The sequence below is a fragment of the Brienomyrus brachyistius genome, chromosome 21, assembly GCF_023856365.1.
Source record: "Brienomyrus brachyistius isolate T26 chromosome 21, BBRACH_0.4, whole genome shotgun sequence".
Lineage (NCBI taxonomy): Eukaryota > Metazoa > Chordata > Actinopteri > Osteoglossiformes > Mormyridae > Brienomyrus > Brienomyrus brachyistius.
Window position 1 is genome coordinate 19,748,717 of NC_064553.1, and position 18,862 is coordinate 19,767,578.

The 18,862-nt window shown below is 37.8% G+C and overlaps 1 protein-coding gene and 1 long non-coding RNA gene across 3 annotated transcripts in view; one reads left to right on the top strand and one right to left on the bottom strand.

The window, feature by feature from the left end:
- Window positions 1-15,949, bottom strand: part of LOC125717175 (uncharacterized) — a 52,759-nt gene extending 36,810 nt beyond the window's left edge. The window contains exon 1 of the long non-coding RNA XR_007384489.1: window positions 15,749-15,949. This is a non-coding gene — a long non-coding RNA (uncharacterized LOC125717175). The remainder of the gene's footprint in view (window positions 1-15,748) is intronic.
- rasal2 (RAS protein activator like 2) overlaps window positions 6,739-18,862 on the top strand; it is a 66,091-nt gene continuing 53,967 nt past the window's right edge. For both annotated transcript variants that reach the window (XM_048990139.1, XM_048990140.1), the window contains exon 1: window positions 6,739-7,744. In XM_048990139.1, coding sequence (XP_048846096.1) covers window positions 7,567-7,744 — 178 coding nt within the window. In that variant the 5' untranslated portion in view covers window positions 6,739-7,566. The remainder of the gene's footprint in view (window positions 7,745-18,862) is intronic.

Genomic DNA, 18,862 nt, shown 5'->3' on the forward strand with positions numbered 1-18,862 from the left:
ATTTTGAATAACAAATAGAATAACAAATCACTGAATTGCATTTCGTATTACCATGGACTTTTTGCCTCTTTATTCAAACGGCAATGGCGTCCCCGGGAATTGCATTGCATTGCATGTTCGGGAGAAAACTCAATTTGCAATTCCCAACTGTCAGACCGCTCATCAAGGTGGACCTTCATTAACGACGTCACTTCCTTGTTTAGGGCCTCGCTAGCATTCAACGGATTTGTTCGTTTAGTTGGAATGAGTAATGGCGGCAGAAGAGCTTGCAGTAAATATTTCTGCCTTAGCAGATGACATGGAAATTAATCGGGTATCAGCAGTAGATGCGTTTGATAGGTTGTTTGTGTTGTCACAGAGGGTAACCAACTGCGTGACTTGATGTAACGCCTGAGCTACATTATTTTGCACCCTTCTCGTATCAAGTCCAGTTAAGATTGTAAGTTCCTCTACCCTCTGTGACAACACAAACAACCTATCAAACGCATCTACTGCTGATACCCGATTAATTTCCATGTCATCTGCTAAGGCAGAAATATTTACTGCAAGCTCTTCTGCCGCCATTAATCATTCCAACTAAACAAACAAATCCGTTGAATGCTAGCGAGGCCCTAAACAAGGAAGTGACGTCGTTAATGAAGGTCCACCTTGATGAGCGGTCTGACAGCTGGGAATTGCAAATTGAGTTTTCTCCCGAACATGCAATGCAATGCAATTCCCGGGGACGCCATTGCCGTTTGAATAAAGAGGCAAAAAGCCCATGGTAATACGAAATGTAATTCAGTGATTTGTTATTCTATTTGTTATTCAAAATATTTTTTAATGAATTAAGGATTTCATAAGCACTTTGCACATTGAAATGCCGATTGCAGAATGTATTTTCAAATTACATGCACAGATTAAATATTGAAATGACAAATGCATGCTCTGATTGAATATTGAATTGACAATTGCCAAATGAATTTCCATTTGAATAAAGAGGCAAAAAGCCCATGGCAAAACGAAATGCAATTCAGTGAATTGTCATTCTATTTTTTATTCAAAACATTATGAAATTAATTAAGGATTTCATAAGCACTTTGCACATTGAATTGCCGATTGCAGAATATATTTTCAAATTACATGCACAGATTAAATATTGAAATGACAAATGCATGCTCTGGTTGAATATTGAATTGACAATTGCAAAATGAATTGCCATTTGAATTTTTGTGCTTATAATCTTCCATAGTCTTTAAGGTTCCATTAAGGCAGTCGAAATCAATAACCTTCATACCACCATCCTTTATTTCTTTAACCATATAACTTTTGCTCATATAGTGAGGCCTGTTCCTCAAAATACAGTTCAGATTCATTTTGTTGATGGACTTTATTTTTTTTATTCGGGATAGCATTAGAATAAGTTGGGTAAATGCATCTCGACAAACTTTCCAATTTTGTCAGATAAATCCGACCTAGAATTAAAAGATCTCTTTGGAGCCATAAATTTAACTTTGACTTGCACTCATGGACTATCCTTTCTACATTAATTAATTGAATTTGCGTGAGTTTAAAGATACAGAGTACCAAATGAGCACCTGCCTCTCAAAAACCCTCTGCTCAGCGCTACCTAACATATATTTCAATATCCATATTGAAAGTTTTTTTCCTTCTCACTAAGTGGATATCTTCACCGACTGAATATTGACTAGATTAATGGTTGCAAAACAGATAGATGGACTGTTAATTTAGCCCAGGGCACTTGTATTGATGTAGTTGTCTGGCAATCACTATTCAGTGTGCTGTTCTGCTTGCCCTATATGAAGCTACAAACCAGTCGTGGGCAGGATAGGGCACAAATCTGTGCTTTGAGAGAATATTGTATACTATGTGCAGGATTAAGATTATCATATCTGTTGAGACAAACAAGAGGACGCTCTGTCCCTCAGTTAATGTCACAAATTAAATGTGTAAAATGTTTAAGTGACATCAACTTCTGGAAACTTTCTGGAAGTTCATGTCACTTGTGAGCAATGTGACTTGTAGTGATGTGCATATCATTTGATTTTTAATGTACACGTGTGCACAAGCCTTGCAAACGCGGTGTGATACTGAGTGGCTGCCGTATATTAAAACTGGTGCCTTTTCCTTCACTCTGCCCTGTAACTTGCAATATTGGGTCATACAGATGGCAGCGCTAAACCTGGACAAACCACAGATTTTTGAAAAACTATCCTGCACAGGAGCCCAAAAAGAGCATGTGTCATGGGAAAATCGGACGTATAGTGACGCTATACAGGGTCAATTAAAATGAACAATAATTAATAAATGAATAAATAAAGAAATACAGATAAGAATTTAGTTATTGATTGCATTTTGTATGAAAGCAAAGCAAAATGCTTAACAGTTTAGCCCACATAAGCTAATGTTGTGGTGACTGTATGAAAAGTTTTGAGAAAGCAACTTCAGTATTGCAGTATCTGTCTTAGCAATTGAAAAAAACTGTAAAATTCACACTGCCTTTCCAAACTGATTAGTGTGAGGAGCAGTGACAGACATCCCAGACTGATGGGCCATTGACAGTATGCAAAGGTGTGGTGACTCCAAAGTCACTTCAAAGTTCTAACACTTTAGTAATCAAACCTCATACGATTTTTTGAATGTCTCATTCACCTTTGTGTAGCCAGTCCCTATGTCGATAAGCTTCAGAGCTCAAAAGTTTTGGCTAGAAATGTTTATATTGTGATTTTTTTATTGTTGTTTAAGAGACACAGTAAGATATCTATGTGTATATATCTATGTGTGTGAGAGAAAGGGCAAGTTCTCACAAGCATTCGTGATTGGTCAAGGTGCTGTGAGCTCCACCTCCATTAGCCAATGGGATTCAACGAAAACAATCAACCTGGTCACCTCACTCTGTTATACACATTATGGGCAAGTTGATAAACTTAGGTTAGTTACCCAACACCCAAACACACAAAACAATGGCCAGTATTCCCCCTGCATGCTGGAGCTCAGATTTCACTCTCACACTCACATGTGGTTTTTTAACTCTTCCCTCCTGCTGTGAATATGAAAAGCTGATGCCATCAGCAGCCTTTCACACTGTCCCGAGGCCGTTTCACAGGACAAAACAGTATTTTCAGTGGTTGCTATGTGTTTGTAACAAAAATATAAAGACTAAGTTTTAATAGATTGTGTTAATTCCCAAGCACACGGTGTATTCAAATAAACGGCTACAAATGAAGCAGAAGAGTAATATGTACTTTCGAAACTAAAAAAAAAGCAGAAATAAAAAATACATAGGGATTATTTTATTTTTAAAAGTACTGAAAAATACAGTATGATAACTTTAATTTTCATATACCATACTGTCCCTCATTGCTCGACAATATCGGTCTTATTACTTTGTTTAGGCCTGTAATTATTGTATTGCATGCATCTTGGGTCTGCCTCATCTCCAAAAGGGGAAGTAAAAATTCAATACAAAATTCACACTGACTAAAACACATCTGATGAGTAAGAATAATTTTCTTGCATGTAAGCATATTGTCTTCCTTTAGAAAATCTTACCAAGTTTAATTATCTTATTGCACTGGCAGATTATTTTACTAGTTTTAAGCCATCTTTGGGATTTTGTCTAAATATAAGAAAATTATTCTTGCTTAGACTTTCATTTTGTGCAGTGGCGTTACAATACCTGATTTCAGGTATCTCACCTGATTTCACCAGGTGAATAGGAGCTGAATTTCGACGTCAAGGTACAAATGGGTCACAAAAAGGATTCCTTCTTTCCGTGAATCTGGATTAGCAGTTGCACAACATTTTACTTTAATATGCCTCTAATTTGTTTATGTTTTGGCTTTGTTCTTTACAGTAACTTTTCTGGAGGACTGAATACGGCAAACATGACTGATAACTAATATGTAACAACTGTACAGTATACAAATATTTTTGGTAGACGACCATACTTTTTTTTATTATAGTCTTACAGTTTCTACTTTGCATGCCAACAACTATTTTGAGTGGTAGTGTTTTCATTTCTTTGTGAGTTTAGTTAGAATTTTAGGGTTTGTGCTTAGTGGATTGATTAAAGGAGAGGAGATTTTAGGAAATGTTTTAGCAATTCAGAAAAACTGTAAAATGTTAAGGCATGTCAGACTACTTTGAAAGTGGGTGAAAGGCCTCAGACTCCAAAGCGTTACAGTAAATACTTATTATGCTATGTTTCTTTTATGTTCCTCTTTCTGAGTCTGGTACTATGACAAAAAATTCCCAATCTATCTATACAGTGCTACTTTATCATTCCATCCTCTGTGCAATGTAGTGATGTAAAGTGCTGTCAGCAAAACAGCATGATACTACCACCACCCTGCTTGACCAGTTCAGTGTTCTTAGGTTAAGAAAGCAACCTCACCTTGATCCCCTGCAAACATATATCTTTTCATTGTGGTCAAGCAGAGATGTTAATGACACATTTACACGTCATTGTAACTGCCCCCCATCCCCACCCCGTGAATATGCAGCCATCAGCAGCCTTTCAGACTGTTAGCCAGACAGAACACACTAAGGAATGTGTCTGTTTTATTCATGCACAGTACAGAACCTTATGTTTTTTTATTTTTCATTTTCCATTCTGTCCACCTTTATTCTCCACAATCAACCTTATTACTTTATTTAGGCCTGTAATTAGTCTGTTACACACATCTTGGGTCACTCTCCTCTCCCAACATAACTCTTGCTTGGACACGCTGCTGCTTTGTATCTGGCTTGGCCTCCTTGCAGATGAAGTAGTTCATGTGCCAAACAAGCTTAAAATCTGTTTAATTTTCATATACCACACTGTCCCTCATTGCTTGACAATATCAGTCTTATTACTTTGTTTAGGTCTGTAATTATTATACTGCACACATCGTGGGTCCGCCTCATCTCAAAAAGGTGAAATAAAATACAAAATTCTAATTTCATCAATAAATTGACTAAAAACACATTTTGCTAGTTTTAGGTTATCTTTGCCTTACAACAGAAACAATTTCTTACATTTCACAGGCCATTTATTGCAGTGTAGTCAGTTTATTAATGAAATTGGTATTTTATCTAAATATAACAAAATTATACTTGCTTAGATTTTCACACAGGTACTATACATATGAGTGAAATGCTTGTGTGCAAAGCCTGTCGAAGCAGCCGTAGTATGACATAAATTAAACAATCAAATTATAAGTGTAAATATATAAAACATAAACATTTGATACATCTATGTCTGTGCAAAGGTGTACGCAGTTGTGAAACAAGAATGTACAGTTAAAGTGCAGAGGAGCGGCATGTGCAGTGTGTGGTAAATGACTGAGTGTGTAGAGAGACAGACAGACAGCAGACAGATAGATAGATAGGAACAGTCTAAAACATTCAACTTCAGAATCCCTGAGCAGTTTATGCGACCATGCACCCAACCAGCATAGTGCCTAGAAAATACAAAAAGGAATTACAAAAATATGCTGGAGCATATTTCACCCCCAGCGTGAGGGTGACAAATGAAAGTTGTGGATTGATGGCTCTCGAGTGGAAACTGTCAGCAGCTTCACTCTCTGCAACCTCCACATATCAGATAGGTAGAGGCATGGGCATCGCTGCCATTACATGTGAGAAGGACGTGTCCCCCTAACATTTCATAATTATCCATTTTGACCCCCCCCCCACATTTAACATAAAATATTAGTTCACCCAGCGCTATTTCTATTGCTTCGTGAAAGAATCCATTCCACTTGATCAATATGAGAATACATATACCATTGAAAGACCTCTCCGGGTTTTCCAGGTTACCTACAGCAACTTACCACATGCAAGTCAAGTGAATCGTCAGTGCTAGCCATAGACAGTAAAGGTACAGGCTGCTCGATACTGGAGGAGGTAACGTCAAAGCCCCATTGCCATCTCACAATGTCCAACTTTTGATAAAACCTTATTCTTTTGTTATATTATTATAGGACTTGTGGTTGAGTCTCTAAAATAGTAATTGATTTAAATGACTTTTATTGGTAAAATTAGGTGTTTATCTGGCCTCCTAACCTTAGATTTAAATTATTAATAGTTTTATAAATATTCAAGTCTAATTTGAGTTCATTTCTTAGAGCTCAAACACTAAACTACCTTGGTTTTGATGATGTGGACAATCATAATCATTAAAATAAAAGATAAGGTTACACAATACAATAAGATGAAAAGGTTAAAGTTAAGTAACTTTGAAAGGCTAGGTGGCTTGCATTCAGATAACCTGTAAAAAACTGGTAATGGTAATATTATATGTTTTACCTATGCTCATTTATTGCATTTCTCTTTGATTTGTTTGTTCGATTCCAGTATCCAATTGTACACTTATCCCATACAATCATGCGTTTTAACTTAATTTTACGTCTTATTTGTGTATGTCTTGAATCCCTTGAATTTGTGTATGTCTTGAAGTTTAAATTTGACTGTTTTATGGGATAATATGATTTATGTTTTTATATTTTACTTTTCACAATGACCAAGAGAGAAAATATTCCTGTCAGTGTATTATGCATGTACCATATAGCTGAAACGACAATAAAAAATACTTTGACTTGATTTGGTGACTATGCAGGAAATTTGAAAAGCTAAAGGCGTGCGTGATCGGGCGGCACTGCGTTGATTGGTATGCCTGTAACACGGTGACACACGGATCTGCCCGACATTAAATCGAGCCGCTCTTACATCTCCTTTTCTTCCCTGAACGCACCCGAGGTCTTTTGTCGAAATAAGCGTGCGCAGCTGCTCTGACTTTTAAATTCACATGACGGTATTTTTTCAACTGTTTCAACTGAAACACATTATTGGGAAGCATTCTGGTGACATTGAGGATCGGGAATTAACTTTTTCATGATTTTTCTTTAAGTCGTTGCACGTTTCTATAACGCCATCGCGATCAGAGCAGAATGGAAGTTTACAGTAAGCGGCGTGAAGTTTGTTGATATGTTAGACGGGCTCGTAGAACATGAGCAGCAGCTGCCATCAAACTTTCCAGTTGACTCACTAGATTATATGAAATGCAAACCTTACATACCTACGGCATTTTTAATCCTTTAATGAATTTTTTAATAGTGATTAGAGTAAAATCACGGCATAATAGTAAAGTTTAAATATTATTTAATCATTGGTAGTAGATAAAAGGGAACTAAAAGTATATGTCAAGCAAACGGGAGCCATAGTATGTACTGTATCCGCTAAACCGTTCGGATATTTCAGTATTTATAACTTCTGAATAGATGTCGCTGGATAATTTAAACTGTTTCAACCCGAATTGGGCGTCTGTCAGGGTGGTCCGACCTTTCCGCCGCCGAGGAATAGATTATAAGTGGGTGGATCTGTAGTGTGTGTGTATGATACCAGGTAAGATTGCTGAATGATAAAAGGATTTATGAAATTATCATTCAATTTGGCACAAGCAAAATTAGATCTATGTGCACAAATTAGAGAGGAAAGTATCTTCAGTGAAAGGCGTCGGCTTCTTTTGTAGTCGCTATAAGTCCATATGTTCATCCTATCCTCTGTCCTGGCAAAGTCCTGGGAATGATGGAGTCATCGCATGTAACACAAATGTACTATAGAGAAGACAGCGGCACGGTGGCTCTGTATGCTTCCAAAGATGCGGACAATCCTAAAAAGGGACGGCTGTCTCTGGATCGCTTGGTGGACAGAGTTCTTGTGGGATCTGTGTGCCACCAGCAGGGACGGATGCGCGTCTTTGGTAAGACACCTATTCACTGCTTTTGATTTGTATTACAACTTTCTACTTAAGGTTGTTCTTATTTACCAGAAAGTATAGCTCTATACAGGGTATTCGCTGTCATCCATGGGTGTTGTTGAATGATGTAATAATTAGTAGTCAGTGGTGTCTTAGTTTAAGATTGTCAGAAGAAAAGGTGTGACTTAACTTGCTTTTTTGTATAATTGTTAACAAATCGTGTTACACCTGATACTTTCCTACCTGAATACAAGATTAACATTCATTATATTCATTTTCATGGTACAACTATCACACACTTGCCATTGTGGTGTTGTGTGTAGTTGGGATTGTCACCTCTGAGTGATGCCACCATGTTTTTTATTTTATTTTATTTTGTAAAGACTTTTTTTTGTGAGCCTTGTGTCAGATGTCCCTGTAAAACATGAGTAGTGTTCTCAGTTTTGCTCAGCATTCTTAGTCAAGGAGAATTTGTAATACAGCTTATGGTTCTATGCTCCTAACTTGACCAAGACAAGGCAAGTTAATTTATATATCACAATTCACACGCAAGGCAGTTCAAAGTGCTTTAAAAAGGCAGAAGAACACATTTAAATAGAATAGATTTAAATCACATCTTAAAAACAAAAACTTAATTAAAAATACCTAAAAGCTAAACAGTTAACTGAAATGAAATTATGTTGTACTAACAATGTATGACTAAACTGCTGTAATTTATTGAAAAGTTGCAGCAAACAGTAATATTTTAGGCCCTGATTTAAATGAGCTTACAGTTTTAGCAGATCTCAGTTCTTCAGGAAGCTTGTTCCACAGACGGGGAGCATAGAAACGCCGCTTCACCTTGCTTGATCTTCATTCTGGGAACAACGAGTAAACCTAGTATGCGTAAATCTGTTATGTGTCTTCATCTTGCAAGACAAAGTAGAAATTCACTGAAAAGCCCATCAAAAGACTTTATATACTTTAGGCTAAACTTCAATTATACTTCAGGTACACTTTAGGTTATTTTTACTAAATAAACAGATTGAAAGACTGAGCTTTGTGTATAGCTTCCATGACTTATAAATTCAGAGCCTAAACATTCCTACACCCCTTTGAATATCAACATATATACTGTATTCTTTTTGTTTGAAAGCAAAAAAAAGTACTTTCTTCCCAGTTAAGTGAAAAGATTTTACCCCTCCCCCCAATAGCTTCTCCTATGGCTTGTCCAACATCTTCATTATGAAACCATTAATATGAAGTGGTCAGTTCATTGTTTCTTTAATAGCCTCTACCTTACTTGTGGAATTTTGGAGTGCTTATCTCATGAAAGGGACCCAGTAAAAGGTCAATGTTTTATTAAAAAGTTCAATTCATATAGTGGATGCGCAGTAAAAACAGTGTATGTACCATTTTGACAATTGTGATTATGTACTGTTGATGGGATATACCTATTCTCTCCTGGAACTGCTGGCCAAAGTTTTCAGTGAGGCAAACTTTAGACCAGGGGTCACCAACATGGTGCCCACGGTCACCTAGATGCCCCCAATGACCAAATGAGTCATCCGCGGACCTGTTCTAAAAATAGCACAACTCACCAGTGAGCAGTGTCTAAAATTGAATTTTATCCTGTTGCTCTTTAGATAAGTTTAGGAGGGTGTTTCAAACTGGTAGCCCTTCGTATGGCTCAGTATCAGTGAAGTAGCTCTCAGTTTCAAAAAGGTTGGTGATCCCGGAAACTAGCACTATTCATCTTGTATCCCTAGCCTTGGACCGGGTAATTATTAACTTGGTGAATTAATCCTTAGAACGTGATGCTGACAATTAAAAAAAAAGTTTTCAACAGGGGCAACCGTTTACTGCCACTTTTGATCTGAAGAAATGAAGCAGATCAGAGCTCCCCTTCACCTCCTCAGGTTCACAATGATAAAATTTGCTGGGGGCAGGGTGCATGGCACAGTCCGAAAATACTCAAATCACTTCCCATATTAGTACAAAACATGAAATGGCATTTTACTTAATCACATAATGCACAGGTTGGGTGTCGCCGTGTTTAGCTAACTGGAGACAAACAATTTCATTGAATTAACTATCCATCCTCATTAGGACTGCCACCTTTGATTTTAAGAAATAAATGAGACGCTTTGCAATGCATTTGGGTCAGTCCGTGCCAAATCAACCAGGGGCTCCATGGGCATCATTCCTGATTTTGATGAAAACTTGGTATTTTGATCCTTATAGAGAACACTGAAATGTTCTCAAAGTTTTATTGAAAAATTCTGAAGCAGTCCAAAGTTATGGCCCTTTCAAATTTGGGTGCCATGCCCCTTTTTTGCACTCGCAAATCTTTTGTAAGGGTTTTCAAGGATGGATTGACCAAAGAATATCTAAGAACTGTGAACATGGCTTCTCATTAATTCAATGATGCTACTAGTAGGTTTTTCAAATTTAAGATCTGATTTAAGTATCTCTGTCTGACAGTGCTCCTTATCATTAGATTCACATTTCAAAAGGGGTATTCTCAAAATCGACCTCTTGGCAGCTGAATGGAAAGACTTGAAAATGTCATATTTGACCCTGGGAGTATATATTGAAGGAGTTGAGTTGAGATAGTTATATTTTCGGAATTTATAGTTCAGATATGCTTCTTTCAACTGTATAAGTTTCATTCCCATCATTAACTATCTACACAGTCAACCACGCCCCCGAAGTAGGGGGTCCTGTGGGGGATTTCTCACCTGTGACCATTTTCAGATGGCAATATATCAAAAAATAAATTATTTAGAATGAGTTTGCATCTGCTTAAAGTATTTTCCTGAAATAACAAAAATATAGAAGAATATTGGATGTAGGTGTTGTGGTGACCCCACAGCTTGGGGTCAAAATCCGCAAAAAGTGAACCAAAAACTGATTTTTGCAGGTCCATAGCTTTGACGTGCTTCCCCTGAGCTTAATTTTAATGATTCTGAAAGAGCAGGGAAAAGTATACCAGGAGAGCAATTTTCAGCTCTTTAGCATGCTTAGAAGCGAAGATATGGTCTCCTGAAAACCCTTACAAATGACATGCAGGATTCGCAAGTGCTAAAAAGGGGCGTGGCACCCAAATTTGAAAGGGCCATAACTTTGGACTGCATCAGAATTTTTCAATAAAACTTGGGGAATTTTCAGTGTTCTCTATAAGGATCAAAATACCAAGTTTTCATCAAAATCAGGAATGATGCCCATGGAGCCCCTGGTTGATTTGGCATGGACTGACCCATTTTGAATCGGGTCAAAAGAAACTAACACCACCTAGTGTTAGTTAACCCTAACCCAACACCACTAAGCTTCATGCTTGAAAACTGTATTTAGAGTTGTACTAATAAACATTTGCATTCATGATTATTAACCTAATAATAAGTTGGGCAGTGGTCGCTTAATGGTTAGGGAAGTGCACTTGTAATTGAAAGATTGCAGGTTTGAATCCCCGACCAGCAAGTCACCACTGAGGTACCCTGAGCAAGGTACCGCCCCCAAGCACTGCTTCCAGGGTGCTGAATTAGCTTCCCCCTGCTATGTCACGACGTCACATATGGGTTAAATGCAGAGGACACATTTTGTTGCACTGTGTGTTGTGGTGTGTCAACAATAACAATTAATCACTAATACAAAATTCTGATGGATATGGCTCAGTTCTTTGGCAGTGGAAGAGCAGCAATAGACTACCTGTCAATAACCTGCGAAGTTCTATAAATATACTGAACAGGGCTACATGGCTTGAATGAACTGTGTGCCATTGTAATACATGATAACCATACAAGTCAGCATTTGCTGACAACAATCTATTTTAAGTCCATTGTAAAACCATTAAACGGTGTTGTGTAAATATGTTTGTATGTCTGTGAGAGAGAGAGAGAGAGAGAGAGAGAGAGAGAATCAGCTAGAGATCACTTGTTTGCCTGTATTTGTTTTGTGGGTAAGGAATTGGTTTACTTTTGATGAAAGAGCCAATAGTTAAAAATACTTTGATTTATAAGTACAGTTTTTGTTGATTGTAGCTAATCCTGTGTATATACTGTAAATAAGTGTTCATTTTTTTTGTTCAGTTTTTTAATTGTGTAAAAGGAACATGTCAGTGTAATTGTGTAAAACTCTTTTGGGAAATATGAGGATTATAGTTTGCACCCATCCTGTGTATTGCATGATCACCCTCTTATTGAAAAATAAAATGCTGTGTTCTAGGGCTGCACAATTAATAATGAAAAACAAGCCACAATCTCAATTCACACCTCTATGTAATCTCATCTCTTAATTACTGTTAACTGTTTTTCTGCATTGTACCGAGTCTCGAGCGTTCCATGATTCTACATTCTCTTTAAAGGGTGCTTTTCCAGTGCACCAGCTGCCTTTAGTTTTGGTACTTCAAGAAAGTACTAAAAGTACGGTACTTTGAGGTGTTGGAATTACCTTTTCTGTGGTCAGAGATTGTTTGCAGAAAGGGCCTATTTATGGAGTGGTTATTATGACAGAATTCCGTGGTTGTATAAAATAGATTTGCATACTTATATTTTAGTTTCGACAACCTGTGCAGATAAGTTTTGTTTGCAAAAAACGTTTTGCACACTTGTGTTTTCAAAGTCACAGACTTTAAACTTCATTTTTGCAAGCCACATTACAACTATGAATTGGCATTACAGGTGCACAAAAAGGGAAGAAAACCATGTATTTAGATTTCTTCCTTTCCTGAAGGAGTGAAAATGGTGCAGCATTTTAATAGTCAAGCAAATCCAGCCAATAATACTTAATATAAAAGTCCAAACTATTTTTGACTGGCTGTTTGGGGCGCACGGATCCACTACATTTGCTGCTTGGGGTCTGGCAGTTACAGGTTTACAAAACTTTGAGTCCATGACAAAGCTGCCAGAAATCCTAGCATTCTGCAGCTGCAGGATCCCTGTTTTTTTTCTAAAATAAAGATACTTGTACTTTATTATTCCACGCTTTCGCGTTTTACACACTGCAAGTTGATTCACAAAGTAGCAGGGCCAGCACGTGAATTTCTGGATTGTAGGATTTTAGAATAAGAGTCATTATGAATTCATAAAGGAAGTGCATCTTGATGATCTTTGAGCCACAGTTCTTTTGGGAAACTTGCCCCTGTTTTGTAGTGCAGAATGCTGTCTCTAACAATCTTTGCACTGCAATGCTTTTGGAAAAGGTCTCTGTTTTGTCACATTCATTTTACAAGTTATGGAAGCAGCGGTCAGATCCCTGAGATGGTGAACTAGTTAGTTAAGTAAAAAGTGATGTTGACCTTAGATGCCCGACATTGGTTAAAATATCAGTATTGGCCTATATTCATTGAAAACCAAGATGTCAGCATTGGTCTGATGTGTCAGTGTTGGCTGGTATTTAAACTTCATCGATATTGAAAGTTAGCAGCACCACAGCTAAAGACACGACTACTAAAATAATGGTGATAATTGCATTGGACGATCAGCCTTTTTCCATAGCAGAGGACGAGGGATTTTATGGGCTCATTTACCAAAAGAAGTCTCAAAGTACTGGCCCGTGAGATCTTTATAATTCTTTATTTGAAATCATGTTTGATGCGTCTAATCAATAGTAATAGAAAAAATCAAATCGCCTTGGAACCTATGATGATTGTTTTTTATGGAAACTCTTTTTTTAAAGATGGTTTTATGTGATTTTATTATGACACTTCCTATAAAAGAACAAATTGGTTGTTTAATATTTTGATGTCAGTGGAATTTCTGTGACGAGTAAATTGTTGGGGAAGTAAAAATGTGAGACAAATTAGTTTTGTAGATTCATTCATTGTGTTTCAACAATGCATTGTTTATCTTCAATAACACAATTAAAACATGGGGAAAGAGTCTACTTCCACCATAAAAGAGGAAAGAGTTAGCCGAGACTAGGAGGAGAACTACATGCTCATGCATATCTAACACACACTTTAAATTTGATTCTTTTTTGGTAAAACTGATCAGAAAAACATTTAAAATGGTATCAGTATTTTGAAATTAATCTTTCAGAATGTTTTCAATAATGTTTCATGTTAATTTGCCTAGATTTGGTGCTGTTGGAAATGACTGCATTGTATTCCCCGGACAGCTCTGTCATTTGGTCCTCCCATATAATCCATCCTCATACCAAACTCACCAGCTTTCTATAAGTACAGTTTCTATAAGTACTTCAATAGATCACCTGGAAATGTAAAACTTAATAAGTATGTTTTTACCTGAATGCTGTGAGTCTTTGTTGGGGTATGAAGGTCTGGAGGTATACTGTATTGCACATCCTACTTGTATGTCAATTTTCAGAATATTTCCCCACCAATTAGGTGGTTACTTATGTTCCTCTCTGTATTCTGCACAGTTTTTGTCTAAATTTGCTTTGGTGCACATCAGAACATGATTTCTCATTGTTTTACACTAATTTCCAAATGTTATTATACAATTGTTGTCATTTGGCATACTTTTCAGTTTCTTTAGTCTTGCAGATGATGCCATATGAACAAAAATAGCCTATTGAGACACCTCTCAATCATTGAATTCAGGTGTTTCATTCAGGCCCATTGCCGCAGGTATATAAAATCAAGCACCTAGCTTTGCAGTAAGGTTTGCAAACATTTGTGAAAGAATGGGTCATTCTGAAGGGCTTGGTGAATTCAAGCAGGGTAGTGTCATAGGATGCCACCTTCTCAATAAGTCAATTTCTTCGAAATTTCTTCCATGCTTGGTATTACCGGGTCAATTGTAAGTAGCATTATTGCAAAGTAGAAGTTCTTAGGAACAACTGAAACTCAGTCACAATGTGGCAGGCCATGTAAAGTAAGAGAATAGGGTCACCAAGTGTTGAGGCACATAGTGTGTAAAAGTCAACAATGTTCTGTTGACTCAGTAACTGCAGAGTTCCAAACTTCCTCTGCTATTAACTCCAGCCAAAACTGTGGAGCTTCATGGAATGGGCTTACATGGCGGAGAAGCTGAAGATGAATCCCACGTCTCTCCCTCTGACTGTCTGATAGGCAAGTCTGGGTTTGGTGGGTGCCAGGAGAATATTACCTACCTGACTACATTGTGCCAAAGTTTAAAGTTTGGTGGAGGAGGGACAGTGGTAGGGGTTGTTTTTCAGGGGTTGGGCTTGGCCCCTTAGTTCAAGTGAAGAGAACTCTTAATGCTTCAGTATACCAAAACATTTTGGACAATTTTTTAACAGTACGATGTCCAATGTTTTCATTCCTTTCGCAAGGCATTGCAGTATTTCATCTGCAGAAAGATCATACTGCATGAGAACTTTGACTTGCTTAATAATGTGGAACAACTTCCTGTTTTATATATTGCTATCTAAAACACCAAATGTAAATGGAGAACACATTTAAGTTCAGAGTATATCAGCAAAATAAGATTCACATTCAGTCTGTTGTAGGGACTGCTTTCCAACCTCATTCTTTTCTTAATTCATCCTTAATAACTTTACTGCTTAAAAAGGGTAAAGACCCCACAGACTGTTCCAGCTGCCGCCCGTTGCCCTTGTGTTTGCTCATTGGCTGCAGTCAGTGATTTGTAAATTGATTAACCTGTACCAAACTGGCTATATTATGTCCCAACATGCATGGCCTCCTACACGTACAGTGGGTATAAAAAGTGTACACAGCCCTGTTAAAATGCCAGGTTTTTGTGATGTAAAAAAAATGAGACCATGATAAATCATTTCAAAATTTTTCCCACCTTTAGTGTGACCTGTACAGTTCAATTGGGAAAAACAAGCAAATTTGGTCAGGGGGGAAAAAACAATGTACTTTAAGCTTGTGGCATAAGTGCACACTCCTTTTAAAGTAATACTTTGTTGATGCACTTTTTGATTTCCATCCATCCATTTTCCAAACCGCTTATCCCATTGGGTCGCGGGGGGTCCGGAACCTATCCCGGAATCAATGGGCACGAGGCAGGGAACAACCCAGGATGGGGGGCCAGCCCATCGCAGGGCACACTCACACACCATTCACCCACACATGCACACCTACGGGCAATTCAGCAACTCCAATTAGCCTCAGCATGTTTTTGGACTGTGGGGGGAAACCGGAGTACCCGGAGGAAACCCCACGACGACACGGGGAGAACATGCAAACTCCACACACATGTGACCCAGGCGGAGACTCGAACCCGGGTCCCAGAGGTGTGAGGCGACAGTGCTAACCACTGCACCACCATGCCGCCCCCCACTTTTTGATTTATTTCATATAAAAACTTAAAATCCAAATATGATCAAAATGAATATTCAAACAATATGAACCTTTACTTTCACTTCCACCTATGTTCATTTTTGACACCAGTGGAAACGCTGACAGGTTCTTAGAAGGCACCAAGACAGAATCAGCCCAGCACCAGCTCCATGTTGGTGGAAATGAGGCATATGTAACAGTTTTTAGATACACCTATAAAGCAGAGTGATACAGCTGATGTGAAATGTGTTATGATGTGAGTGTGGTTATACTCTGATAACTTAAATGCGTCTTGTCCAATCAGATTTCTTGGTTGGAACTAACTTAAATAAATAAAAAATGATTAAAAAGCCTGACATGGGAGGGAGGCTATTTATTGAACTAAATGGGTTGAATATTTGTATTGCTTTAATGCATGATATTAAAGTCCCTATGCTGGAAGAAAAATTTGTACGGGTGTCTTTTAAGTATAGTCAAATTAACAGAGAAAGGTCTAAAGTCTCTGCTGTGACTTCCTGTTCCTCTTAGCAGATTGGCCATAGCACCAGCAGTCAACCTATCAACATCGCACTCATCTTTCCACTGCTGCAGGAAACTGGAACCATCGTTAGCTCTCCCCATTGTTTTTGTAGTTTAGTTCCTAAAGGTTCAATGAGTCTGTTCCTTTGTGGAAACAATTTAGCTGCCGGGTTGAACCAGCTTCATGTTTTCAGACTATAATATCTGTTTAAAATCTATATTGTTTTGCAAATACCAAAGGTAGAGAATCGCATATCACGATGAACTGTTGTTACACTGCTCAAACTGCTTCCAAATTCATGAAAAATCTGCTAAAGTTATGTGTATACATTTTAAAATGCCTTCTCTGTTCCTAACAAGCCAACATGCTGTTGCTGTTCTATCACCTATAACATGCTAAGCTGATTTTGATATTATAGTGGATGGGCTGATTCTCCCTTATTGTTTTAGTTTACCCATATGTTGTGATTGGTTTTAAATGTCAAACTAGCATACTTTCATATGTTTAAAACACTATCGCCCCACTTAATAAAAATGTGCAGTTTTTTACGCATACTACTCTGCTTACTGTGGTATAAGTAGTATTGTCATCTGAATATGTTATTTTGGTAGCTCTGCAGCATATTCCTCATTTGTTTTTACGTGTAATTGGAACACAATGCCCTTGTAATGAAAAATGTGATGTACTTCAAATATGTCTGAATTATTTGAGAGCGTTGCAATGTATATGTCGCTCTATGTCGACTGCAGATGTAGTATGGGGTGTTGAGGGCTGGAGCCTATCGCAGGTACAAGGTTAACCCTGGATGGGATGGGGTGTCGGTAGGGTTTCAAAATTCTGGGAATTTTCAAAGTTTTGAAAACTTTCCACAGGAATTAACGGGAACAAATGGGAATTAATCGGAATATACTAGAATTTTTTTCAACACTGCAGGTTACTTAAAATTAGTTGGGGGAAAAAAACTTCTTGCAGCATAATCTTGGTTAAAACAATGAGATGCAATGCAAAATCAGTTGAATTTCTACCCTGCACTGTGCATTCCTTCATCAAGTGCATAGATTTCTAGAATCCAGCACACTATAGCGGGACTGTTTAAGCCATACTACTGCATTTGAACCCAGGACTACATCCCGGCAAGAAGATTTTGATGGTATTGCTGGGTTAAATATATATTCAAGTAAATAAATATACACAGACGTGGACAAATTTCTTGGTGCCCTTACAACTCATTGACACAATGTTTAATTTCTCTTGAAAAGTAGTTCAGCTAAAAGCAATTGTCAAATGTATACCTGCGTGCCTTTAGTATGTGATACAGTAAACAAATAAAATTGTGAAAAGAAATAATTTATTTATTTTACAAAGATATGCTAAAATGGTATGGACACATTTGTTGGTACCCCTAAAGAGACTATTTATCCTTGCATTATAGTCAGGTTTCAAACAAAGTGTTTAACCTTAATTAGTATCACGGGTACCTTCAAGCTTTTCATTAGACATTCAGCCTATTTAAAGGGAAAGAACATGCTACTGTGTTTGGTATCATTGTGTGCACCATACTGAATATGAACCAGAGAAAGCAAAGGTGAGAGCTGTTTGAGGAGCTCAGAAAGATGATTAAAGATAACCATGTTAAAGGTAAAGGCAGTAAGACCATTTCAAAGCAGCAGCTTGTTCCTATAACCACAGTTGCCAACATTTTTTTAAAAGTATAAGGTTCATAGGACTGTAGCCAACCTCCCAGGATATGGACACAAGAGGAAATGCAACCTCAAGTTGATCAGAAGGATAGTGTGGATGGTAGAAAAAGAGCCAAGGAAACCATCTTTTGATTACACCATCTGTCGCGTTTTGAACAATAATGGAAGAAGACCCAGGATGGCTCCACTATTGACAGAAAAAAACATAAAAAATGCCAGAGTGGAATTTGCCTAAATCCACGTTGACAAGCCCCAAAGTTTCTGGGAGAATGTCCTTTGGACTGATGAGGCAAAATTGGAGTTTTTCGCCAGTCACATCAGCTCTATGTTTACAGGAAAACAAAGCTTTTTAAAAAAAAGAGCACCATACCTACTGTGAAACATGGAGCGGGTTTGGTTTTGTTTTGTGGCTGCTTTGCTGCATCTGGAACGGGGAACCTTGAATCTGTCTCAAGACTATTAAAGCATCCTGGAGTGAAACATACTACCCAGTGTCAGAAAGCTCAGCCTCAGTTGCAGGACATGGGTCCTCCAACAGGATAATGACCCAAAACATACAGCTAAAAACACTCCAGGGCCATGTTTTTCCTCAGCCATCCTTGAGCCCAGTTCTTAATCCCATTGAACATCGAACGAGATGCTGCCCTTCAAACCTGAGACAGCTTGAGCAGTTTGCTCAGGAGGAATGGGCC